The sequence below is a fragment of the Muntiacus reevesi genome, chromosome 3, assembly GCF_963930625.1.
Source record: "Muntiacus reevesi chromosome 3, mMunRee1.1, whole genome shotgun sequence".
In the NCBI taxonomy this organism is placed as follows: domain Eukaryota; kingdom Metazoa; phylum Chordata; class Mammalia; order Artiodactyla; family Cervidae; genus Muntiacus; species Muntiacus reevesi.
The window spans coordinates 170,986,882-171,014,724 of NC_089251.1; the positions used below are offsets into that span (position 1 = coordinate 170,986,882).

At 42.6% G+C, this 27,843-nt stretch overlaps 1 protein-coding gene across 1 annotated transcript in view; it reads right to left on the reverse strand.

Moving 5' to 3' along the window:
• AKAP12 (A-kinase anchoring protein 12) overlaps positions 1-26,134 on the reverse strand; it is a 106,983-nt gene extending 80,849 nt beyond the window's left edge. Inside the window, exon 1 of the mRNA XM_065931120.1 lies at positions 25,812-26,134. Coding sequence (XP_065787192.1) covers positions 25,812-25,976 — 165 coding nt within the window. The 5' untranslated portion in view covers positions 25,977-26,134. The remainder of the gene's footprint in view (positions 1-25,811) is intronic.
• Between the last annotated feature and the right edge of the window lie 1,709 nt (positions 26,135-27,843).

A 27,843-nucleotide genomic window follows, 5' to 3' on the forward strand; every position in this document is an offset into this window, starting at 1 on the left:
TCTTATTAAAAGTGCTAAAGTCTTTAGAAGCATTTTGATGTCTAAACAAGTTCAACACATACACACACACACACAAACATATACAAGATACAAACAAAAGAAGGAAAGCAAATCTGGCAAATGGTGATGACTGGTGAATTTTACAGAAGAAGCTGCTTCTGTGTATTTGGTGAGAAACATATTTAACCAACAGAAATTCTCACCACCTCCTCACCATGGAAACATTTCATTATTCCAGCAACTCCCCCATCTAGACACAGTATTTCTTATCTATTAAGTCAGGACTGTGAGAATCATTTTCCAGAAGCCAGAGGAGCACATGCTTTAATTGCTATGGGTGTACAAAGCGGACTATTTCCTTGCAGCCCTGTGCTATTTGTCATACAAACATTCACTTCAGAAGGCATCTTTAATTTTTAGCTTTACTTCGCTTTTCTAAGAATACCAGATATTTAGTTTGCTTAAAAAGGGGGGGGCGGGGATCAATATCACTGGCCATCAGGGAAATGCAAGCCAAAACCACAATGACATACCACTTCACGTACACAATGATGATTACAATCAGAGGGCAGTTAACAAGTGTTGGGGATATGGAAAAACTGGAACCCTCTTATACTGCTCGTGAGAAAGGAAAAACTGTCTTGGAAAACAGTCTGCTAGTTCCTCAAAAGATTAAACATAGAGTTAACACGCATGTGTGTGTGCTAAGTCATTTCAGTCGTGTCCGACTCTTTGTGACCCTATGGACTGTAGCCCACCAGGCTCCTCTGTCCATGGGATTCTCCAGGCAAGAATACTCCATGGCAAGTGGGTTGCCACGCCCTCCTCCAGGGGATCTTCCCAACCCAGAGATTGAACCCACGTCTCCTACATTGACAGGTGGATTCTTTACTGCTGAGTCACCAGAGAAGCCCTAAAATGTGGGATCTATCCATATAGTACAATATTATTTGGCAATTAGAACTTTGCAAACATTATAATGTGAAAAGGGTCAGACACAAAAGGCCACATACTATATGATTCCATTTGTATGACCTGTCCAGAATAGGAAAATCTTTAGAGATAGCAAGGAGATGAGTGGTTACCAGGGACTGCGGGGAAGAAAATGGGGAATGATTGCTAATGGGTATGAGGTTTCTTGAGGGGGTCAAAATGTTCTAAAATTGACTGTTTTGATGATAAGTGTACGCAACTCAGTGAATGTATTCGTTTGGCCAAAAAGTATGAACTTTCTGGCCAACCCAATACAAAAAACCACTAAATTGTACATTTTAAATGATAAATTGTAGGGTATGTGAATTGTATCTTAATAAATTCTTCCAGAAATTGAGATTGGGAAATAACTCAGAGGGTAAGGTACCCATGGATATTTTCCTGGGGTAAACTTATCTGTTCATTTCCTGTTAATCACAAATAAGATCTACAGTGTTTCTTGAGCAGTAAAAGTCATGACAAATCAGATTTAAGTGGTGTTGGTTCCTAAAGGAAATAAAATACATCCTTTAAATTACATAGGCCTCCCCAGATGTTTTGGCCACTTCTTATGATAGAAATCAGCTCCTTTTCCACTAAATTTGGAGGGGAAGACTGAATAGAATAACAAATGAGTCTCAAGTGCTATTGAAAGATATTCTTCACTAAATTTTAAAAATTTAGGAAGGATATATATAAAACTTAAAAAAAAACTCTTAAAACTCAGGTGACATTTTGGTACTATCATCTGTCTTTGAATGGGTTGACTGACAGGTTATAGCTGTCTTAAAAAAGATGGTGAAACCTAAATGCCACGTGTAGCTTCTTCTTCTTTTTTTTTTTTTTTATAAACCCTGGATGGAAGGGAAAAGGAAGAGAGCAGTAACTGAGGTGGACCTGATTAAGACTGAAGGATGGAATTGTGCCAAAGGGAAAGGCAGGAGTGACTCCTCCCATTTTCCAGAGCTATTATTCAAAACTTCATTACTCTGACCAAGCTCCCATTCCATCTCCAACTCTTTCTCATCAAACGACTCCCATCTTAATGTTACAGGGCCACTTTTATCAACCTTCTGCCCTCCCCTGCTTCTCATTGCTTTCCTTTGTTCTAGTTGAGTGGTTTTTAACCCACAGCATTAGTCATCTTAGAAGTTAAAAAAAAAAAAACCTGATACCTGGGTTTAACTGGCCTCAGGTGGAGCAACTATACTGGTTTTATATTTAAAAAGCTTCCCAGGTGACTCTAATGTGCATAGACGATTGAAAGCCACGAGTATTCTTGGTTTTGTAAGTTAACTACTCGCACCAATAAATCGTCTTCTCGGTTCCATGGTGCTTTTATAACTAAGAGTCTCCCATCTTGAACACATTCTTGTGGCCCTTACGCTTGCCCCTAACCACTTTACAACGATGTTTTTTAAAAGGTAGCCTACACTCGCATGGTTTTCACCAGCTATATCCTTTGATTAACTTTTTACTCTTTCGGCCAGTACTAGCACATGCTTTTGTACTCTCTGCTTCTATCTCTTCTATTTCTTTGACCACCTACTGCTGACTAGCCTTTTAACAAAAATTAAGAGCGACTCAAAGGTCACCTTGGCAGGGGTTCCTTATGTTTTTCTACACAATCATGCTCAAGAGTACCCTGTACGTTTTTTCTCTCTTTTAATTTTACTTTACTATCACTGAGAATTATATCGTCTCTGACAGAACGCTTCAGAAAGCTGAACCTATTTCATTTGCTTCTGACTTTCTGGAGTCCAACGCACAGAAACCATTCAGTGAAAAGTCTCAGGGATGAATGAAAAGTAGAACTAGGAAACGGAGGTCGGGGGTGGGGAAATACAGGGCATGCGTGTGTGGAAACCAGGAGAGGGGGCTAGCAGGAGTGTCGCTGAGAATTCTTGCCAGAATTGGAAAGGGGGCACAGATACACTAGATCTCCGTGGACCGTAAAGCGGTCCCCTGCCCGGACCCACAGACCAACAAACCAAAGTAGGGAGCAGGTGTCTTACCTGCTTCGGGCCTCACCAACCCTACCAGCCTCCAAGCAGCTCTGTACTGGCCGGAAAAGCCGCCACGTGTAGCTTCTATATTCATATGTCTGCAGAAATCTTTTCACCTAAGATGGAACATTTTTTATCTTGACCATGAGATTTAGTCATTAGATAGTAAGTGGGGCTTAGATAGTAAGCCACTGGGGCTTCCCCTGTGGCTTAGATGGTGAAGAATCTGCCTGCAATGCACGAGATCCAGGTTCAATCCCTGGGCTGGGAAGATCCCCTGGAGAAGGGAATGGCAACCCACTCCAGTGTTCTTGCCTGGAGAATTCCATGGACAGAGGAGACTGGCAGGCCACAGTCATGGGGTCATAGTGAGTCAGATACGACTGAGCAACTAACACATACCTAGTATTGGGGACAGTTTCCTTCCCACATTCTTATTACAATAAACCTTGATATGCCCCAAATTCCAATTTTTTTTTTCTGTAATATTAAGACAGAAAGTGTTACAGAAGACTCTTGAAAGTCCCTTGGCCTGCAAGGAGATCAAACCAGTCAATCCTAAAGGAAATCAACCCTGAATATTCATTGCAAGGACTGATGCTGAAGCGCCAATACTTTGGCCACCTGATGTGAACAGACTCATTGGAAAAGACCCTGATGCTGGGAAAGACTGAAGGTAGGAGAAGGGGACGAGATGGCTGGATGGCATCACCAACTCAAAAAACATGAGTCTGAGCAAGCTCTGGGAGTTGGTAAAGGACAGGGAAGCCTGGCGTGCTGCAGTTCATGGGGTCGTAAAGAGCTGGACACAACTGAGCAACTGAACAACAACAAGAATGTTAAAACAAGGGTGTGAAAGTTGGTCAAATATCCTGCAAATTATAAATACAGGTCTGTTCCAAAGCTGAAAGTTTTCATATAATGTAGTATTTGATTAGATGTCATATCTTCTCTTGTAAAAAAAAAAAAAAAAAGATCAATATTGCCAGATTCACACTAAATTTAGTTAGATATATACAGTTGCCAAATTTTTATTTTTGTTTTAAATACGTGAATTTTAGAACATGTTCCATTGTTGTTGTTGTTGTTGTTGTTTTTGATAGTCCTCAAATCAGGGGTTGAATCTGTGTCCCCTGTATTGGGAGCTCGGAGTCTTATCCATTGGATTGCCAGGGAAGTTCCTCCCACTGCTTTAATAGTTACTACCAGCTTGTCCCACACGAAAGTTCCTGGATCTCACTTAGAAGGAAAAAATACATATATAAGGTGAGGGTCTTGTGCAGGGGGTGGCTAAGTGGTTTCTGTCAGGCAGAAAGGTGATGCCCAGTGAATGTGGATAGGAATCAGAGCTGCTGGGGAAGCGGCTCTCTCCATCCGCAATACCTAAAGGTGCGAAGAATGGGTGCTTCCCTGCTGGCAATGGAAAAAACTGCGAGCCTGAAGACCTTGTCTTTGAACCATCTCCACAGCCACTAAAAAGAAACCACACCCTGCACCTTCCCTGGAACCTCTCCCTCTCTGTACCTGCCATTATCCCTGGTATTTTTGCCTGTGAAAAAGCCTCATTAATTTAACACTGATACATTTCACCTCAATCCGCCTGCAATGCAGGAGGCCCCAGTTCATTTCCTGGGTTGGGAAGATCTTCGGGAGAAGGGATAGGCTACCCACTCCAGTATTCTTGGGTTTCCCTGGCGGCTCAGATGGTAAAGAATCCGCCTGCAATGCGGGAGACCTGGGTTCGATCCCTGGGTTGGGAAGATCCCTTGGAGAAGGGCATGGCCACCCACTGTAGTATTCTTGCCTGAAGAATCCCTGTGGACAGAGGAGCCGGGCAGGCTACAGTCCAAGAGTCAGACACAGCTGAGCGACTAAGCATCGCACATTTCATCTCGCCAACCTGTGAGAACAGCTACGTGTCTTTCCCCGGTTGCATTCTAGACATTTGAGTAAGTGAGTGAAAGTCGCTCAGTCGTGTCTGACTCTTTGTGACCCCATTGACTATACAGTCCATGGAAATCTCCAGGCCAGAATACCAGAGTGGGGGGCCTTTCCCTTCTCCAGGGGATCTTCCCAACCCAGGGATCGAACCCAGGTCTCCCGCATTGCAGGTGGATTCTTTACCGGCTGAGCCACAAGGGAAGCCCCATTTTAGACATTTAATAGGCCCCAATAACAGGAATCGAAAATGGTATACAGTGGCTACAGACACAAAATCAGTCCCTTTGTTCTACAAATCTATCACTTACTTTCCAAAATGAAGTGCACAGGAAACGAAGCTGGCACTCTGAACACTACTCTTCTCAAAATAACCCAACTCCAAAGCCCACCTTCTCTCTGTTCACCAGGGTTTTGGGGGTTCTGCTGTAATAACTTTCTCTCAAGGACCTGAAAATATTCATGAGTCTTTTAAGGACCAAAATCTACACTTCTGATTTTAATGCAGCAACATCTGGTCTCTGGGGACTATTCTTAAAGTCTTTATTGAATTTGTGCAATGATCGAAATGGACACTGACCAGTGCAAACTAACACCATTTCTATTAATACAGTGTGGAGTACATTTGGTATGAGCCACCTGCTCTCATTTTATATTAGAGCTAACAAAAAATAAATTAAACCTCTAGTGTTTTACTTCCTTTCTGTTTTTAAACTAATTCTCTTTCATCCTAAATTCCCTCCCATATTGACCTAGAAGTTTCTCAATAGGCTTAAAAAGGGAAAATATTAAAGAAAGTTTTTAAAAGTTGAAATGATCTTGAGGCTCCCTTGGTCGTCCAGGGACTTCGCCTTCCAATGCAGGGGGTGCAGGTGAGTTAAGGTCAGAAAACCAAACACAGAATAGAAACAATATTGTAACAAATTCAGAAATTCAGCAAAGACTTTAAAAAATGATCCACAATTTAAAAAATCTTCAAATAAAAAGAAGCTGAAATGATCTAAAACAGTCATCCTAACACCTCTTCATTTTCTTGTGCTCCCTTCAATGTTTAGCCACATACAAACACTTGTATTAGACAAGGTTCTGCATATTTTCCATATTTTGAAACCATAAGCATTTTCCCAAGTTGCTACAAATTCTCTTGTGTTCTTTAGAGACAAAGGATCAGGTGTACCTACCACACACAATTCACTTAACTGGTCTTTCAAAACCTCAAACAAGACACCCATATAAACATTTGTAACACATTTTAGGGAACACAGCTTACCTTCCTTTGTATTATTTTTATTTGCTGAATTTCCAGAACCAGGGACACTGGAACAAAGGATGTGAACACTCACATGTTTCCATGTGTTGCCAGACTGTTCTATATATATATATTTTTTTTAGCACAGGAATGGACTTTAAAGCATCTCATCAGGGTGTTTTTCTTCTCTTCTATCAGAGGCTCTCCTCACTCCCTGTCCTTCCATAGATCCCGAGCCCTCCTGTCCCTGCTGGGAGGCATGCGTCTGCCTGCTCCAGTGCACTGAGCTAATCTGGCTCTCCTCTTTATCCCCAGACACTGTCACCACACCTGCATTTGAATAAAAGACGTCATCCAGCATTTGCTTTCTAGTCTAACTCTTTTAGCTTCAGTCAGTTTGAGACATCTGCCTTCACTTCTGATGCAATGTGCTAAAATAGCAGGCAACCCTCACCAGGAGGATCAATCAATTATGTTCATTCAACTGTTCGCATGACTAGACCACATTTACAAGGAGAGGGGCTGAATGACTTAGTTTTGTCAAATCTCTCATGAAATCCAGAATCACCATCCATCTCCCCAAAATCTTATGGTTTAGGAACCTGAACAACAATAAAAGACCAAGAAAGGAAGAAAAAAGAACAGAAAAAGAAATTTGATTATTAGATTTATTTTTAAGTGAACCCAAGCTGACCCCTAACGATCACCAATTTTTTTTCACACAACTGTTGAGCAATCCATTCTAGGCCAGGAATAATCACCATTATCTGTGGTTCCTATGACAGGGGAGACTGACTGAGGGGGACGAATGGGTAAGGAGAAAGAATGGCTTTTATATAGCTATGCATATACTAGAAGATTTTTAACAAACACTATTATTCTTTTAAAGATACCACTTAATTATTTTTAAAGTTCTTTTTAGGTTTTACATCTGTGATCCATTTTTTTAAAATTTATTTAATTTAATTAGAGGATAATTGCCTTACAATATATGATCCATTTTGAGTTAGTTTCTATATGTGGTGCAAGGTATGACCAGGTGTTATTGCTGGGTTTTTTTGCACGGAAGTATTCAAATTTTCTTATACCATCTGTAGTTCTGCATCCTGTGTCATATGGGATCCTAGTTCCCTGACCAGGGCTCAAACTCAAGCCCCTGCATTAGAAGGTGGAGTCTTAACCACTGGACCACCAGGGAAGCCTCCTGAACTGTACATTTTAAATGGGTAAATGTATATTAGGTGAATTATGTATTAATAAAAACTGGTGCAGAAAGAAAAGAATGCTTTCATTTACATGTATAAATTTAACTTTGTCCTTAAAACATAAGCTTTTACTACAGATTCTATTTACTATACTCAAATTGAGTCTATATCATCCAAATAAATGAGATTTTTGAATTGGAATTAACTTTTTTTACCAGAAATATTACATCCATATATATTATATAAAAATCTATCTTTAACATGCATTTGTGATTCCTGCTATCTTGATGAAGAATTTGTTGGCAAAAGAACCACCTAGAATTTTGCATTAAATATACAGCTTATTTCATGATGTTGGCAAGCAGAAGTAGTTAACTGCTTTAAATGTATATTATAAAACTAATAGGCTTTGTCTATTGTTCTTAAGGCCTGATGGCCATTCATTTAAGTCTCCTTGCAGGACTACTCCTGGCTCGAGCTTCCTTCTTGGCGCCCTTAAGCTGTTGGGCCATCCTCCAAGCTCAGGTTCTCTGTTCTCTTCCTCTCTGTCACCCAGTCCCTTCTGTTTCCCACTAGCTTTACTCCCAGAACAGTCTCCTGTCCACCTGTCCTAAGTTGGAGACTGTATGGACCATCCAGGAAGACATCAGGGCAGATACAGAGTTAACACAGCTGAGCTCAGCTTGAAGGGATAAAAGACAATCAACTAGAGGTGTCCCTGGCAGAGAGATAATTTCAGAATTCAACAGCATGTAGATGTAATGGAAGCCAAGACGCTGCGTATCTCCCAAGAGCTTGTGGAGCAAAAGTGACTGAAGAAATATCAACAGGAGTTTAGTCTGTGTTGAACAGAAGCACCAATGACCAGCCTTGCATAGATATAGCTAAAAGAGATCCGAGTTACAGAAAGCCCAGGAAGTAAGGGGTGACTCTAGTTCAGGAAAGGGAAAGTGAAAGTGAGGTCGATAAGTCGTGTCCGACTCTTTGTGACCCCGTGGCCTGTAGCCCACCAGGCTCCTCGGTCCATAGGATTCTCCAGGCAAGAATACTGGAGTGGGTTTCTCCTGCCATTAAGTGATCCAAACTCTCAGAGAATCACCATGTGAGTCAAAGAGAAAATTTAAGAGAAGATTCTGGAAAAAGTCATATGAATACATTTTTCACCTATAAAGAGGAAATCTAAAGGTGAACAACTTCAATGAATAAACTGTCTTTTATATTCAGGCAAAGAAAATGGGTTTAGATTCTGAAGAAGAAGGAAACCAAGACCCAAAAAACTTGTTAAAGCCTTAGACTTGAAGTTGTGAAAGGTCTTTTCAGCTTAAAAAAAGAAAAACAAAAAATTGTGGAAGGGACCGAGGTCACCCTGTGGGATGTTTCCACCTGAGAAGCACTCCTGATAAAGACTGGCTTCGGGCTTCCCCGGTGGTACAGTGATAAAGAATCTTCCTGCCAATGGAGGAGACAAGGCTTTGATCCTTGCTCTGGGAGATCCCACATGCCTTGGAGCAACTAAGCCCTTACGCCACAACTACTAAGCCTGTGCTCCAGAGCCTGGGAACCGCAACTATTGTGCCGCAATTACTGAGCCCGAGGGACCTAGGGCCCATGCTCTGCAACAGAGAAGCCACTGCAATAAGAAGCACCGCAACTGGAGAAAGGTCCTCACAGCAACAGAGGTCCAGCGCAGCCAAAAATAAACAATAAATAAAATCATTAAAAAAAAAAAAAAAGAATGGCTTCAACTGATAGAAATTATAAAATGCTTTAGGGATTTTTCTCTTTTTTGGAGGTAGGGAGAGGAAACGGAAAACAAAGAATTTCTGAACTTTATTTAATTCATACCAGATACCTGCTTGTTGAAAATGCCAATAAATCAAATGATTCAACTTTTTAAGTCAACTGGATATGCTTCTGCTTCAGATAGAATTCCTAAAACAAAAACCAACCTAAGAATGAAATAAGTGTATAGCCCAAACTATGTTTCTATACAAATATGATCAAGATGCCACAGTTTGCATTTATCTTAAGATGCCCACGGTGGTAGAAAGTTGACTTCAGTTATGTAGACATTTCTTGGAGGCCAAGTTATTGCAGTTCATGCAAAAATATTTAAAATCAAACAAAGGCAATGAAAAGAGCTTCCCTGTATTGCTACATTCACTGACTGCATGAAAGAAAAATACATGAAAGAGCAAAAGAAAGCCGCTAACAAACCGTTGGTTTTTATCTTTTCCAATCCCCAAGATGCAACGTGAGGAATAAATGATAATACATAGGTGTGTAGTGGGGCAAAGAGGAAAAGTCTGGAAGGACAGATACACCTGTAGATAGAGCCCCCCGGCCCCGCCAACCCAGATCACAGAATTCCAGGTACTTCTACCATCTAACGGTATCTATAAAGCGGTCATACACAGAGGAAAATGGCTAGGAGCAGGAAGACTAGTCTGAAGACTAATGTCGCATTCTATTGCATGTGCCTGTGCTTAGTTTTAGTCATGTCCGACTCTTCGCGACCCCATGGACTGTAGCCCATGAGGCTCCCCTGTCCATGCGGATTCTCCAGGCAAGAACACTAGAGTGGGTTGCATCCCCTCCTCCAGGGGATCTTCCCAACCCAGAAATCGAACCCAGGTCTCCTGCATAGCAGGCAGATTCTATACCATCTGAGCCCCCAGGGAAGCTGAGACAAAGGTCTGAGGAAGCAGCTCTAGAACCAATGGGACTTCACGATGGCCTGCATGGTCTGCTGTTGCTGTTTAGTCGCTCAGTCATGCCCGACTCTTTGTGACCCCATAAACTGTAGCCCGCCAGGCTCCTCTGTCCATGGGATTTCCCAGGCAAGAACACTGGAGAGGGTTGCCACTTTCTTCTCCAGGGGATCTTCCCCACCCAGGGATCAAACCTGCGTCTCCTGCATTGGCAGGCAGTTTCTTTACCACTGAGCCTCCTAGGAAGCCCCCAATGGCCTAGATACTGGCAAATGAAAGGCAAGAGCCAGTTAGACAGTGACACCATTCACCATTCTATTAAGACGCTGAAGCATTACAGAGAGTTCCCTTATGGGAAGAAGAGGCAGGCAAAGGGGACAGAAGAAAACACTGTTTTTGAGGTGAACTTGTCCAACACATAGATGCATGTGGTGGATATAACTGGGTATTAAAACCCTGGAAGAGGACAGTATCCCAGCAGGACAAAGCCCTGACCTGGATGGACAAATTAGCCAGGGGATGTTCCTTAGGGAGGATACGGAACAGGGTTTACACGGGTACAGTAGGACAGACAGATGATGTGCTGGGAGGTCAGGATGACCGAGCAAAATGGGAAGGGAGAAGATGGTGGTTTTAGGTGCCTGGCATTCAGTTGCCCCCAAATGGAAGAGAAAAATGAGGGGAGAGGATTCTTTAGGTCGTGACTCGCCTCCAACCCCAAAGGGCTCTTACAGTCTGGCATCAGTTATCTTCCCATCCAGAAAGAATGAGGACAGGCTTTGAAATAACTGGATGGCCCACAAAGATAAATCATTTGCCATTTACTTGACAGCACATAGAGTGAGATATTCTAAAATAATACCTAGAGAGGCAGAAAGTCCCAGGATCTGAGGAGGGTCTAGTGTATCAGGAGCTGTCTCCTCCTCAGCATCACAGCCAAGGCCAGGTTCACATCGCAGTGGTTTCATTCCCACCAGCCCCACCCCAAGGAGCTGATGAAACCAGGAGAAGACCTCAAGAGTCAGTGAATCACGGGGCTTCCCTGGTGGTCCAGTGGCTAAGACACTGCACTCCCAGTGTAGGGAGCCTGGGTTCCATCCCCGATCAGGGAAACTAGATCCCGCATGCTGCAACTAAGACCCAGAACAGCCAAATAAATAATCTTTTTTTTTTAAGAGTTAGTGAATCAAAAGTTTCATAAATATTTACTTTGTTGGCACCCTTTTAAAGTCAGAATGATACCACTTACCTCATAGAAGTTATGACTGAACAATAAGAGGAAAAAGGATGGACAAGAGCCCTCCAAAACCATCTGACACCTAATAGTACTTAAGCCCAACAAACGTCAGTGAGCTGACAGTGAGAAAAGGGACTGTATTTTTTTCATATTTCTACATATGCCTGATCCTTAAGGTTTAGGCCTTAGTTAATCCCCTACAGTTTTCACCCTTGTAATCAACCCAGAAGCACGCAGTCAAATAACTGTGGGAAGGGCCCTTGAATATGGGCAGAGGACACAGAACTGACAGGCAGGCTCCCCTTTCACTCACAGGACATTCACGCTTTGTGTGAGCACAAACACAAAACGTCACGCTGAAGTAGGGGCCACTGCATGGGGATAGTACCCATATTTCTATGTGAACTAATTTTTAATATAAGTACAATATTAGTAAAGGTTTACTAAGAAGCAGGAATCATCATTTTATGCCTAGATTGAATTGCTCCCACTTAAATGGCCTGAAGCAATCTTACAAGAATATTGATTTTTAGGTTTTCCAAAGGAGCGACTTTCTTAAAAATTTAGCTTCGTTACACTCCCAGGATGCTGTTATTTGCTTTGATTTGCTTTGATCAGACTCAAGGAAAAAATAAATCAGTGTGCGTCTCAGCTTCTTATCCGAAGCCGAAATAAGCCAGCTTGGTCAGCTCATAGCAAAGGAATCAGAGGCTTCAGGGATTTTTTCCCTCTTCATGACCATAAAAAGCAACAAGCGGGTGACATTTCCCTTTACTCTTATTTGCCAGAAGAAGAATTTGCAGCTCCATTCAAGAAGGCTCTGTTTTGACCTTCGCCTGATCTTCGTTCAAGTTCACATACAGTTACAATACCTCCAGTATTCACTGCAGGCGCTGGAGAGGGTTTGAGGAACACAATAATTTACAGCATTTAACTCCACAGTAGTCCAATTGTCTTTGGCCCCAGAAAATACGGTTAAGGGAGAGTTTTAGGACATAATGTCACTTGTGGTAGGATGTTCAGCCCTATGGGTAATTAATTAAGTGCCACAGAAATGGAGTCGATGGTTATCGGACTCACCACACATTGAAAATAAAAACTAAATCTAATATGCAAACTATCTAGATTATTTGAAAAATGAAGAGAACCCAAAGTATATTCAATTTCCAAATTTTCAAAGATCCTGCTGTTGCTCAATGTTCTACTTCTTTCTCTTTCCCTGCCACTCCCACCAAATAGATCAGGAATTCTAGACATAACTTATTAAGGATATAAAAATATGATCTATTTCATCTTAGGATAATCTGAGGCATTTCCCAAATCATGTACATTTAAAAGCTGGGATATATCCCTTATTTTCATTTTAATCAGTGTAAGAATCTCTCTACATTTAGTTCATTTAAACATTGCATATAAAAGGCAATCATTTTTATATGAATGAAATGAAAATCCATGCTGCTTGCTCCCCTCGTCCAAAAGAGAACAAAATTCCTTAATATCTCAGAATTATTCTCTAGATCTCAGATTTGAAATAAAGTTAAGTCCTCACCTCCATCCTAACAAATGGAGATGTAGATCTCAATTAATTAATTGGCAGTTTCACACCGCCAATTTCAATTAATGCAGAAGTCACACACTGGTATTCAAATTCTCCAAGGCAGAGCCACAAGATACCTCTCTTGGCTTCTCACAATCACTGTATTCTAATTGTGTCTTCACTAGCCTGGCATTTCCCAGTTGCATTTGGGTAAAGATGCATATTATATGTCCCCTTTGGGAGAGGCATAATTAATAATAACATATTAAAGTTTCTGCAAAAGTCCTGTAGTTAAAAACTGAAATCTTTTTGATGTGGACCATTTTAAAGTCTTTACTGAATTTGTTACAGTATTGTTTCTGTTTTATTTTTTGTTTTCAGGGTCACACGGCATGTGGAATCTTGGTTTTACAATATTGCTTCCATTTTATTTTTTGTTTTCAGGGTCATATGGCATGTGGGATCTTTGATCCTTGGTTCAAGGATCAAACCCCCATGCCCTCTGCATTGGGAGGCGAAGTCTTAACCACTGAACCACCAGGGAAGTCCTCCAAAAAGAAATCTTTAACCCAACTTCTAGACTATTTTTCACTTAGTATTTCTTCTAAGATGGTGAGGTTCTCTCTTGCCCCCTTATTTTATTACTTTTATTACTTAAAAATTATTTATTTCCTTGCCTTCTTCTCCTAAGCATCTCCATTCTTCAGCAATTCACCATAAATTCCATTTCCTCTGTCTTAGCTTGATCACTATGAAAAATTACCATAAACTGAGTGGCCAAGATGATAAACATTTATTTCTCAGAGTTCTGGAAGCTGGAAATCCAAGATTAAGGTGCAGGCTGATTTTGCTCTCACAAGAGTTCCCTACCTGCTTTGTAGAGGGTACCACTTGAGGGTGGGAAGAGGATGTAAGCGCTCTGCTGTCTCTCTCTTTTTTTTTTGGTGTCTCTCCTTAAAAGGGCACTAATTCCTTAATGACGGTTCCACCCTCATGACCTAATTACCTCCCGAAGACTCCATCTCCTAACACTATCACACTGGGGATTAGGGTTTCAACATATGAATTTCTAGGGGCACACTCAGTCCATAGCTTCCTCTGTGCCACATTTCTTGGTACCCCAGTATGTGCACTCTCTCGCCTTTGAGCCTGTCATATTAGTGCCTCTTTGTCTGGCACTCAGCTACAATTCACGGCAAGAAGTGGTTTCCACAAATTTAAGTCCACAAGAGACTGTGGGCGCTATGGCCACACATAGGGGATCAGTGGGTCCCCACGTCCTTAATCCTGGTGGCAAAGACAGATCCCCAGCTCACTTAAAAGGTACTCCAATTTTCCTAAATATACTTACACATCATCTGCCTATTCACTCTTTTTTTGTTTCATCTGGCTGTATGGAATTTATTTATTTGTTTCTTTACTTAAAACATTTTTAAAATATGCAAAATAAATATTTGCTTATTTATTTTGCATCTTTAAAACATTTAAATGCAAAATAATTTCTGCATTATTTATTTTGCACTTTCAAAACATTTTTACTCTAGGATTGTGCGATTAAGAAAAAACACTTATCACTTCTGTGATTTTCTTTTTCTTTTTTTTACTTCTGTGACTTTCTGGTCGCTCATATATAGCCCTGTGGAAGTCGCTCAGTCATGTCCGACTCTTTGCAACACCATGACTGTAGCCCACCAGGCTCTTCTGTCCACGAGAGCCTCCTGGCAGGAATACTGGAGCGGATAGTTGTTCCCTTCTCCAAGGGCTCTTCCCAACCCAGGGACTGAATCCAGGTCTCCCACTTTGCAGGTGAATTCTTTACTGTCTGAGCCCATCTATAGCCCTAGCTCTTTATTTTTGGTGTTGGGAGAGCACACGCATATGGGGAATCTGTTACTTTTAGTCCAGCCCTCCTAGAGACCAACAAGTTAATTTAGCCATCTAATTTGCCTAAGACTAAAGAGCCCTGAGTAAGAAATTAGCAGGGATCCAGTGATCACAGGGACTGCTTGAGAAACTTTCTCTGACAAATGTAATGCTTTAAACCATGACCTACTTCCCTGAATACTTCAGCATTCTTTGAATTCCTCTCTGTCCCGGAGGACTGTTTATCGGGCACAGTTCCAAAAGTGACTTGAAACCTCTGTCACTGTTGCAATTCTAGATAACATTGTGGGTGCTCTTAGCTCCATTTAGGACAAAAACCTTTTGAGCACTTTGAAAGACCTTAGTGTGTCTCTAATAGCAAAAATTAATAACAAAAGAACAATCAATCTGCATTTTAATCAAAGCAAAACAAATTTCCTATATTGTAAGCAAAACAGACAGATCTAACACTGCCATCAAACTGAATTTAAAGGAAACAAACTCCTGAAGGTTAAAAAAAAAAAAAATCAGTTATAAAGCCAAATTAATTTGAGTTTTGCCCTCCTGACTGTCAAGTATTTTGTTTAAATTTCATATACTAAAAAAATAAATATCATATACTAGCTTTTGTCAGGATTGGAGGAAAAAAACCTTAATAATCAGGACTGATTTAGTAAAGTTTATTGGTAACATTTTCCACTGCTTTTCAGTAACTGACTTCATATAAAACAGAGCAGAACAAGAACAAAAATTTCCATTCAGATATTTAGATTAACACTACAGGAGTCAGGAACTCATGTCTAAATATTGGTTAGATGTGTCTCTGAAATAATTAAGAAAAATTCATCACAGAAAAACTATCTAATCCTTAGCAGTTTCTTGTAGATTACAATCCTTTCTCCATCCCCTCATTTCCACCCGAGTTGGTATAGCAGTACATATTCATTGCAAATTTAACCACATCTAAGGCTGAACTTTGCATAGCATTCAGGATTACAGGTGTGGAATAAGACTGCTTTACATACACACCCAAGTGAAGGATAATTTCAAACAAATGTTCCTTAAGAAGCATTATACGAGCAGTTTGTTACCATAGTGAAAAAGTAACACCCAGAACCGAAAATGCAAAAAAATAAAAAAAGGCTAAGCACCATAACATACACCAACATTGTTTTATGTTTTGTTATTGCTTTATGCATCACAGTAATATGTATTTCAAAGAGCAAGTAAAACTATCAAGGATGTAATGAAACATGTCATCAATAAGGATGGTCAATATCAGGAGTAAGGACAGAAAATTGATCGCGAGGCAGACAAAACCCAGAGCCTTATGTAATGGCTCGATTCAATAAGAAATCATATGCTCAGACATGAAGAAAAATAGCAAACCATAAATCGTCCTCCAACGACACACCAGAGGGCATACACTGGAGGTGGAAAAAATTGCGAAGAAGAAATGTCTTCTTTGAAAGTGAAGATAAACATTCCCCAAGCCACCTAGATTCTTTGCCTACAAATGGAAGAGATGCTAGTCAACCATCAGCCTCTTTCATTTTTACGTGGACCCAGATGCGGGGATAAACTAGTCACTGTCGCCTGATGAAGCAGTGACCCAATGGCTATTCGACCCAATGCCATCTGTTTTATCGAGTCTTCTCTTTGATTATCATTCACTGGTTCCACCTTCTCCCCAGCCACCACTCTCAGCTCCTCTGGTGCCATCAGCTCTTATCCTGTGATATTAACCTTCCCTGGGGGCTCCCCACTCCGCCAACCTGGATTGCTCACAGTGCCTGTGATCTGGGCTGGCGCAGGTCATTACGCAGAGACACGCTATTGATCTCACGGATGCTCTCTGTCGTTTTCCTAGACTCTGATGCAAACTTCTTCCTTACATTAAAAAAAAGGGGGGGCTATAACTGTCAAGTGACACTCTCTCTTCTAAAGATACACCTGGTGTAAGTCGTTGTTTGGCATGGTTGCCTACAGCAATAGACAACGGAAATCAACATTAGGAGGGGAATTCCTTGTCTACTGGAGAAACTGGAACACTCCATATTCCAAGCCTTGAAGTCTCAGCTGTTTTTGGTTGCCCCTGTGCTGAGCCTACACTTTGCACCCATCCCATCGCTCGGGTTAATATCTGCCCCCCACGCTCCTAGGGGCGTCCTCTCTGCTGAGTGTGAAAGGGTCTGCCTCTTTGCTTTCTTTTATGAGAAGCCTCCACTTCGACGGCTCTCTGCAGCCTGTGAGGCTCTTAGCATAATTGCCTGCAATTCTATGGTCATCTTCCCATTATCCTCTTACAAACATTCAGCTCCTTCATATGCCCTGTGCCTTCAGGCCTCCTGACTAATATGGCCTTTATCTGCTTGTGACACTTGGCAAAATCGCCTTTTCTTTGTACATCAGCTATCCAGACAATTCACTAAACAGACACGTACCAACTAATGGCAGTTCTTCTATTGCCTGCCCAACTTATTTAAATCTTTGTTATTGAATCTTTCCTCTAAAGCTGGAGTCCCCAAACTCTGGGCCCCAGACAGGTATCTGCTGTCAGATCAGCGATGGCATTAGATTAAAAATAAAGCACACACTAAATGTAATGTACTTGAATCACCCCAAACCATCCCCATTCCCCACCCCCGGTCCGTGGAAAAACTGTCTTCCACGAAACCAGTCCCTGGTGCCAGAAAGGTTGGGGACCCCATACCTCACCTAGATCATGAGGTGCTCAAGGATAATGCTGTGTTATTTACCTCCTGAAGCATCTAGAACCAGGGCCTTTCATAGTGTAAATCGTTAGGAAATACCCAAATGATTATTTTTAATGAATAATATTATTATATACCAAGAAAACAAATTCACTTCTGAAGACAACACAGGCTCCCCACTTTTTAGTATTTATGTATATATTCTCTGGTGGCTCAGACAGTAAAGAATCTGCCTGCAATGCGGGAGACCTGGGTTCGATCTCTGGGTTGGGAAAATCCCCTTGAGAAGGGAACGGCAACCCACTCCAGTATTCTTTCCTGGGAAATCCCAAGGACAGAGGAGCCTGGCAAGCTACATACCATGAGGTCACAAAGAGTTGGACACAACTGATCAACTAACACTTTCCTTTTCACTAAAACTTACCGTAGCCATGAGACCAGGGCAAGCCCTAACGGTGCCTGAAGATGTAGAATGTAAAAATATTCCACGATCTGCCATTAGAATCGATTAGATTTTCAGCCACTCTCGTAATGCTTTTAACTATGTATACAAATAAACAGAGTACAAAAAATTTTAAAGTAAAAGAAAATCAACAAACATATATGTGAATACGGAAACTTGAGACTATTTAATCAATGGTACTGGAACAACAGTGACCAGTATGGAAAATGAATTTAGACCTCTTCCTCTAGACAGAAAATAATCCATTTTAATGGGTCGAAGAGACGAATACATGAAAGGGAGCGCTTTGACCTTTTTTTAAGCACCAAGCTCTTGGATTCCTCTCTTCGTATCCCCAGTTCCAGGAATCCAGGAGCCAGTAGAGAAATGTTAATGAAATCAAGACAGAAAAGCAACTACGTGGAGCAGAAAGCCAGACAGCCCTCTTCTGGGCTCCTCCTCAACAACTCGGTTAGGTGTTAAGATCTCTTCACCCGACATTCGGACCAGCCAAAGGCCATAAATGAAGCCCATGCTGCTGCTGCTGCTGCTAAGCTGCTTCAGTCGTGTCTGACTCTGTGCAACCCCATAGACGGCCCATCAACTCAAGTGATGTTTCCAATATGATAAATGAGGGACGACGGTTAAAAGGCATCAGGTGGGAACAAAAACGTGAATGCTGACAAGTAGATCCTGGCCCAGAGAAAAGAAAAGAACATTTGATTCCATTCCAGGGCTTCCCTGGTGGCTCAGAGGTTAAAGCGCCTGCCTGCAATGCGGGAGACCTGGGTTCGATCCCTGGGTCGGGAAGATTCCCCAGAGAAGGAAATGGCAACCGACCCCAGTACTCTTGCCTGGAGAATCCCATGGACGGAGGAGCCTGGTGGGCTACAGTCCGTGGGGTCGTAGAGTCCAACACGACTGAGCGACTTCACTTTCATTTACCCTGAAGAGTACATTCCATTAAGAACAATACTATTCATACTAGCAGCACGTCTGGTTTCAAGACAGCAGAATAAAGGAGTGAAACTATGTCGGGGAGAGGTTTCCCTTTATTTTCTCCCCCTTACTCTTCTGAAACCCTCTCTGCCACCCACACGAGCACCAACATCGCTCAGGGTACGCTGCCGTCAGCTCTGCAGGGCCTCCCTCAGCTCCGACACCCCATAACCCGCTTCCTCCAGACAACAGTGACCACCCCAGACAATTATGGCCCCGGAGGAGCATCAAGGCTACAGAATCTCAGATGCTCGAGTGGCCTGGAATTCTGATAGAATAATCTAGAAGGGGGGCAGGTGGGGTCTTTAAAAAGCTCCCCAGGTGATTCAACTACACAGCCAGGTTTGGGAAGCACAGAAAATGTAATCTCTCTGGACGCCCACAATTTGCATGCCTGCATATAAGAAACAGCAGATGGGCCACTGATTTATAGTAATCTCTCCTTCCTAAAATTTGGCTTCTCTCATTTACACAACATCATGAAGAAACTGCAGGAAGAAAAAAACCTTTGATCTTGAATGAATACTCGCATTAAGAGAAGCCTAAGTGTCCGGGAAAGACGATGTAGTTTCCAGTGCTTTGAACACCTACGTTTTTCTGGGAAAACATATTTATTCCAGTTAACAGAGCCAGGCTGTCATTTGTTATGAGAACTGAGAACGGCGCCCAGGGGAGGGGACTACTGTTTTCCCAGGAAGTGAATTTCTACTGCCCACAATTCCTGATTCCAACATTTCATGGATCAGATGTATGAAGAAATTTCTGGCAACTGGATGATTTTAGATTGTTCCCAGAGGAGACATTTTTAAATTGATAGCTAAAGAAGTAGGTCATTGCAAAGTCGATCCAAGCAAATAAAATTAAAGCCAGTTTACTAATTTGGGAAGGAAAGGGAACAATACCTCAGCCTTGTTTTTATTCTAAGCTTGCTATTTCCCAATTCTGATTAATTTCTGGGAGGGGAAAGTCTTTTAAAATTAACTACGTTCCCAGGTGGCTCAGTGGTAGAGAATCCGTGTGCCAATGCAGGAGATGCAGGTTCAATCCCTGGGTCATGAAGATCCCCTGGAGGAGGAAATCGCAATCCACTCTAGCATTCCAGCTTGGAAAATCCTATGGGTGGAGGAGCCTCGTGGGCCACAGTTCCTGGGGCCGCAAAGAGTCAGACACGACTAAGTAACTGAGAACTCAACAGGTAAGCATACTATCCCCTATGATGTTCTGAAAGCCAGTCCAGTTCCTGATGAAGGGCTGACCAGAAGAAATGCATGTGATCAATACATCTGACAGGGCACTCAACTTCATAACTAAAAATGCATTGAGGGAATCCAAGGTGCCAACTGAGGTACAGATTGGCAAATACTAGAAAATCTGCTATCCACTGAGGCAAAGGCATAGGAAAGTAAGTGTCGATCTGCACAGAGTAGGAATGCAAAGTGGCTGAATCTCTTTGGAAAGTAAATTTAGCAAGGATTATCAAAATTTAAAATGCATAGAAATCCTATGATCCAGCAATCCTACTTTCAGAAATCTCTCCGAGAGATACATTTGCACACATACAAGGACGTCTGAACTAGGATAGTCCCTGTGCCAATTTCGTATAACAAGACTAGGGAAATCTAAATACATACACAGGGGATTGGTTAAATCATTGTGGTATTTCAATCCATAAATGAGAAATTCACGTAGCCAATAAGAACGAAGGGAGATCTTTATATCCTGATATGAAAAGACAGCCAAACCCTAAAGTTGCAGAATTTATGTGGTAGGATCTCATTTGTTAAAAGGAAAAGACAGAGCTATTCTTATTCATATACTTGCACAGGCATAAAGGTTTTAGAAGAATATGCAAGAAACAACCAACATTGATTTCAAACTGTCGTTAACAGTGAATACTTCAGGGGTGGGAGGAATAGGATACTTTCCTTTTTTATCATCCTCTACAAATTATAAGTTCTCAAACATTAACATTTTAGAAAAACAAACATTAAATGAATCTTGTTTGCAATGACTTTAAATAAAAATCATTTTAGGGACTTCCCTGGTGAACCAGTAGCTAAGACTTTGGCTCCCAACGCAGAGGTTACCGGCTCAATCCCTGATCAGGGAACTAGAACCCAGAAGCCGAAACTAACAAGCGTTTGCACGCGGCAGCTAGAAAAAAAAAGTTCCTCTGTTCTGAAATGAAGATGGAAGACTTCGAGTGCCAAGCGCAGCCAAATAAATAAATAAATCATTTTAATAAGAGTAAGCAAGTGCTTTTGATCATCTTTTAATAAAGCCTTTTATGATTCAAGAATGATGCTGTCAGGTCAACAGTCAGATTTAAATAAGTTAACTTAATTGTTCATGATAAGAAATATAAATGTATATATAACTGAAATTATATATAGCTGAAATTATTACAGATTAATATCTTCACCTTAATCCTTTTATTAGATGTACTAACAGGTAGGATCACAGGTATAAATCCCTACTCTTACATTCTTTAATAAGGTACTAACTTGCAGGAAAATGTCCCAAAATCTAAACAGACAAGACAAATAATTATAATTATAGATTTTAAAATAGTTTATTGAAAATTCGCTTTCATATTCATAAGATATAATGCATCTCCCTCCCAAACCCAGCTTTTTTCATATCTTTCTATTAAATTATTTTAAAAAGAAACTTCTCCTAAATTATAATTTTTAAGGTATGAGAGAACTAAGAATTAGCTTCAAGGATATTTAGTTTTATAGCTTTCATGCGCTAAAAGTACCGATGTATTTTTCTCACATTGCTAAGTGCTGTAAGTTCTAATTTCTCACTTCTTGAATGACTATAACCTAAAGAATTACTATTTAGCTGATTTTCCTTTTGTTGGTATTCTGTAACACTGAACAGGTGTTAAAAATGATAAAGAAAATGAAATCATTTCATAATGCCTTTTAAAACAGAATATTTTTTTCCATTTTATCAATTATCCTATAAGATACCAAACTGGAATCATCCTTTTAATGTAGTCTAAAGTGATCCCAGCACAGAGATTAGTGGACACACAGTGAATTCAGAGAGGATGCACATTTGGAGGCTGTCCTTAGCCCAGGGAAGTATTCCAAGTGGAAATCTCTGCTGATCTGACACATCTAAGAGCCTAAAAGCCTATAATGGATTCAAGGGACGGCAACGCAGCCCCCACCAACTCTCAGACCTAAATGACCATCCTCACACCCACAACTCCAATCTCCAGACTGGATTCTAATCAGCAAGTAGCACCTCTTATGATCTGAGGGAAATTCATACGAACACAGGCAGCCACACCCAGAAAACATCACTCTGTTAACATATAACTCTCTTGAAATCTTAAATTCTGGCCGTTTCCACGTAAAACCAATGAGATAATCACATGATAGCCATCTCTAGTGAACAAGTGGGACAGAGCACATACCCTAGGCTGGGACGGGAATTAGGAAATCCAACTGGCTGACTCAATTGTCTGTTTAATGCACAAAAGGTAGCGACATCCTTAACTCTATTCCTCAGGACAATAGATTCTTCTATTTGCATACATCTATTTGAGTCACAGCTTTTGCAGCCAAATGGAACCGCAGCTTGAGACACAAACAAGTGTCTCTGTCTCCCCACCTGCCAGGGAGGTAGGCCTTACACTGTTGAACTGAGAACTGTTTCATTTCCAGCTCTAAATCACTAAACAGAAGAGACAGAAAGGTTAATTTAGAGGATTGTGATTGTCCAGATTTAGCCTGGAGCTTGGCTCCAGAAATCCAGATGTGTCAGAGAACAGGAAGTTCGTCATTGGCCAACTCCACCCAGTGCTGCTACCTGAATGAAACCAGGCAATTGATGAATAACATTAGGCTTTGTTTACCACCTGTGTTCAGGTGGTCTAATCTTCCTGTCCCCTGCAGAGATCAAAATGGCAAACTCTCAAAATTTAACCTGGAAAATCAAGCCATTTTGCTTCACAATTAACATACAAAGATTGTAAAAGATTGACTGGAAGATAAGACTCTTTCCATTTCCATTAAAATACATCACAGATAAAATCAGGATTTGTCTCAGTGCATCTAAATGTTAGGCTTGGGTAATCAAGTTTTACCAGTGGAGGAGAAAAAAAATCTGCTAATAGCCTTTAATTAATGATCAGCATTCTGCTAGAGGGAGGGGGATATATTAGTCTAAACCTCCCCAGATGTCCACAGACCCAATCAAAAAAGCTCAAGATGTAATTCATCACTAATTCAATGTATGAAGTGGTCTCATTTGAGTCACTTGCATTTATCATGCATTTGTCTACTTGAGATTAAAGGCACTTTGAAATGCAATGGTAAACAAGCCATTCTAAAGAAAAAGAAAGCTGAGTTCCCAAATCTTAGTTTTCTGCTAAATATTCACCTGGTCTGAGAATAACCAGAACTGACGTTGACTGAGTCACTATCTGATAAGTGAGACAGATCATAATGATAAAGTCAAAGAAAAAGTAGATGGTTGTTAATCTGTTATACCCCAATACAAAATTAAAAGTTTAAAAAAGAAAGCAGATGGACCAAGGTATTCCCCAACTTGACTGCCTCCAATCAAAATCAAGGTACCAGGATCATCCTACATGCCAGCCACACACTCCACACAAGGAGCATCACCGGTTATGAGCAAACCCAGGTACGGTCCCTGCCTTTGTGGAGCATTCATAGCAGCCAGGAGAACACTTACTCATCAAGTCACTAAACCCACAGACATGGAAACTGCAAGAAGGGTCCATGGTGCTATAGGAATCCAGAATGGCAGATGAAATTACTCAGAGGTCCAAAATTAGGGTTGAATAGGGTGAAGAAAGGAGACGAAAGCTACATGCTGAATCATTCTTAATTAGAGCGTCCTTTTGAAAAGGCTTAGGTCTTCAAAACTTGAGTAATAGATTTTGCTAGTCACAATGAAAAACTACACGTTTTCTAACATGTACATGTAAGTGTATTGATTTGTCTCCAAATTGATAACTGGGCAGTCTGCCAGAAAGTTCAATGATATTCAGGATGTCATTTAAGTAATTTTTTAAAGGAGGTCATCTCACTGTTTCAAGATGGTTGTGACTAGGAAAGAGGAAGAAGGATGATGTTATGGAAGGAAAATAAAGAGAACAGAAAGGAAGCAATATTTTAAACGAATACACAGAAGTTTATTGGGAAGAGAATAAGTACCATATCTTAGTGTGATTGTTACTAAGACCTGAAGGGCTGGTAAAAGCCAAAGAAAAAAATGTTCCCCAACTGCAAGCTTTTAGCATTATGCCTTACAATTACTTTCATTACTGGACTCTAAACACTGGTTATGCAGCCATTTTGACAGTAGTTGACATCAAAAAGTGAGATACAGTAAATATTTAAGCATAACTGAGGCACTTCCCTGGTTGTCCAGTGAAGTCTGGACACTGAGCTCCCAATGGGGGGGTCCTGGGTTTGATCCCTGGTCAGGGAACTAGATCCCACATGCTGCAGTTAAGATATTATGCAGCCAAATAAATACACATATATACATAAAACTGAGACCTCAAAAGGATAGATTTCTTGAGCAAATCTTAGAGAATCTAGGCATTCCAGGCATAGTAGCTACTTGCAAGCATCTACAGCTCTAGGGACCATGGGTTTTACAAGGAGGTATGTTAATGACTAGAGGTAATCTAGTTAAAAGCAATCTCTCCAATCCAAGCTAGACTACCACAGCTAAAAGGTCAAGGCGATGAGGTCATAATTCTGTGATTTTTACCTAGATTTCAGGGTTTTTTTTTCCCCTTACACTGTAAGTATCTATACTTCCTGAGATAACTCTTAAAGGTCCTCAAGTACTCTGTATATTCTTAAATTTGACACGTTTCTTTTTTCTTTTTAAGTATTAAGTATGGTTAACCACATCTTCCCATAAAAGTATCATAAAACGGGTGGGGTGAAGCCTGAACATACATGCTGGAAAACAGATCTAAAAAACAACGATCTGGACAAGTCACAATCTTGGCGGCTGCAGTTGCCAAGAACAAATATTGCAGCCTCGAAGACCTAAGACTATAAAATGCAAAATGTCTAGGACGTTCAGCACTGCCTCCATAGACGGGAATAGACAGGGACTACTCCCTTACGCCTTCGACTGCATCCTTTGAGAACTTCTAACTACTCCGGTATTTGTTTATCCCACTGAGTCCAGCGAACTGAGCGAAAAGGAGGACGCTGCCGTGTTTGCGAACCCTGTCATTCCTTTTGGAAATGCCGCGTCGGCTCAGGTTTTCTTTGGCGGCGACTGAGCTACACCCCCGGCTTTCTCTGCGTCGGGAAGGCGGTGTTGTCTGCTTCAGCCGCCTGCCGCAGGAGGACTGGGTACCAAACCCGGTCGCTCCAGACACAGCCGGTAGCGAGGGCAGTGCGCTGCGGGGAACCCACGGGTGGCGGAGTCGCCAGGCTGCAACACGCGTCACGGCCCAACAGCTGACTTTCCGCGTGGGGAGACGGGGTGGGGGGCTCGACACGTCTGGCTGGGGGTCAGGGCTCCGCAGACACCCCCCCACCCCCACCCCCACCACAGGCAGCTCGCCGGTGTCGGGCTGGGTCGCTCCACCGGAAGAGCGTGGAGAAAGGCTCCGTTAGCGGCGGGCAGCGGGCGAATTTTATTACTGCGGATGGCGCAGTCGCCTCCCCAGGAGACCCACGACAAAGATGCAAGCCCCCCTCGCCGCGCTCGCGGATCCTTTGGTCCCGCCCCGGCGCTAAAACCCTGAAAAGCCTAGAAAGAGGGATTGAGGCTCGCGAGTTTGCAGATGGGCTGGACCAGCCGGGAAGTTACTGCAGGCGGAGATCGAGGAGACCTCCCCCCTCCCCTTCCCCCCAGAGACCCCCGCCGTCCCGCCCCACCCTCCCCTCCTCCTCCGGGCAGGTGGCCCGGAGCGCGCCTACCTTGGTGGCGGGGTCCGCAGGGGCGATGGCCGGGTCCCCCGGCGTGCCGGGCGCCGCCTCCGCCGCAGAGCCGCCGCCGCCGCTGGGCTCGGGCTCGGCGGGCGTCGCGCTCCCCGCCTCCGGCTGCTCCGGGCTCCGCTGCTCGGTGGAGCTCCCGGCGCCCATGGCTCGTCTGCGGTTCTCCGGTGGCTAGCCGCTCAGTGAACGCCTTCCCCAAGTCGCAGGGACGCGGAGAAGAGCCAGAAGCCGTGCACTTGCAAAGTCCCAAGAGCGCCTCAGTCTCCCGCCGTGCTCCTCCGAACCCGCCCAGACTGCGAATGAAGGAGACGCGCTCGCGGCAAACTCCTTAAAAGAAAAAAAAAAAAAAAAAAAAGCCACCTCTTTGCCTCCTCCTCCTCCCCCTTGTTTTTCCCTCGCTTCATCACATGAGCGCAGCCCCAGACACGCCTTGCAGCAGCATCTCCCCCCAGGCTGCTAGGACCCGACGAGCAGCCGGAGCCTTGGCGAGCCGCCCACCTCGACCCCCAGGGCGCCTCCCATTCCTGTATCAGGACAGGAGCTAGGGGTCCACCCAGGGGTGCCTCCCCGAAAGTGAGGGGAGAACGAGAAAAGGGAGCCCCCCCCCAGGGGAGATCGGAGTCGTTGCGGGGGGGGGGGGGCGGTATTAAATGATGGATGACCTGAGGCAAGGCTTCTGCTGCAGCCCACTCTCAGCTCGCCCAGATGCGAACCTAGATCCCCGTTTTCCTTCCTTCGGAGTGAAACGTGCGTTCCTGCCTTCTCGCCGGGAGCCGGAGAAAGGCAAGCGCTCCTGGGCTCCGCCGGAGTCTGACCATATTAGGGCACTCACGTGGCAGGAGCAGGGAACCAAGAGGTTAATGCAATCAGACCACGGATGAGGTGGGCCAGGCGGCCCCACGCTCTCCTATCACCCAGAACAAGTGATATCAGGCGATGCCATCGGCAACACCGCTCCCCTCCTTCCCCGGGGAAACTGGGGAAGTGAGACTGTTACTGGAAATGTGCCTGTCCTTAAGAGCATGATGCTGGGGCCCAGGCCACCTCTCGCTTGCGGACGGCTGAAACAGGATCATTTGCCGTCAGTGTTTCTCCTTAGATAAAGGCTTTCCATAATAACAGCCTCAGGGCCTTGCATTCTGTCCCTTCCTACTCCTGAAAAGAAGGCTTGTATGAATATAGCAGGCAGTCGGTATATATTTGAACTAAATGAAAATGTTAACGGAATCACCCGGGAAGTAAGCATGAAGGCAGTGGGGCTGAAGAAAAAAATTAGCCCAGTTTTAACCCGAAGCTAAGCGCCTCGGTTTTCACAGAATCTCATTATGAAGAAACTTGTGGAATATTGCCCCTAATGCTAGATACATATCCAGATTTGTGACTCAGTGGTAGGAGAATTGATGTCAACAGCAGTTGGGCACCAGGATATCTGTGCCTAATTAATTACATGTAGTAAAATGGCCCAGGGAACCATAGGTTAGTTATCCAACATACGATTTTTCTGAATTTATCATTTTATCTGAAAGGAGTACATAGCGGCCACTTTCTCTGTAATCTGTCATTTAAGAAGCAGTCTATTTCCAAAATGGTTGGTGTTCCGAATTTTTAAGCATTTCACCCATTTTGACTTAAATTTTGAATTATTGAGGAAACATTTGAGGACTTACTATGTACCAGACATTGTGAGTGTACTGTGTGTGTACAATCACATTTCATCCTTGGAGAAGTACTACAGTGAGATCCTGTTGTTCTCAGTTTACCAATATAGTGAGAGAAAGTAGGCCCAGAAAGGTTAAATCAGGCCCTCAAAGTTTCACAGCTGGTAGTTGGAAAAGCAGATTCCTTCTTTTGGAACCACTCCCCAACAGGTTACTCCCCTTATGTGGGAAGTTTCTAAAGTGCTCTCTCTTCTTCTCAGGGATGCGAGTGAAAAGTGAATTTAGACCTCACCTAGGATGTTAAGAAGGGAAAATGCTGTTAAAACCTATTTGAGAATGATTAATGTCAGTACATA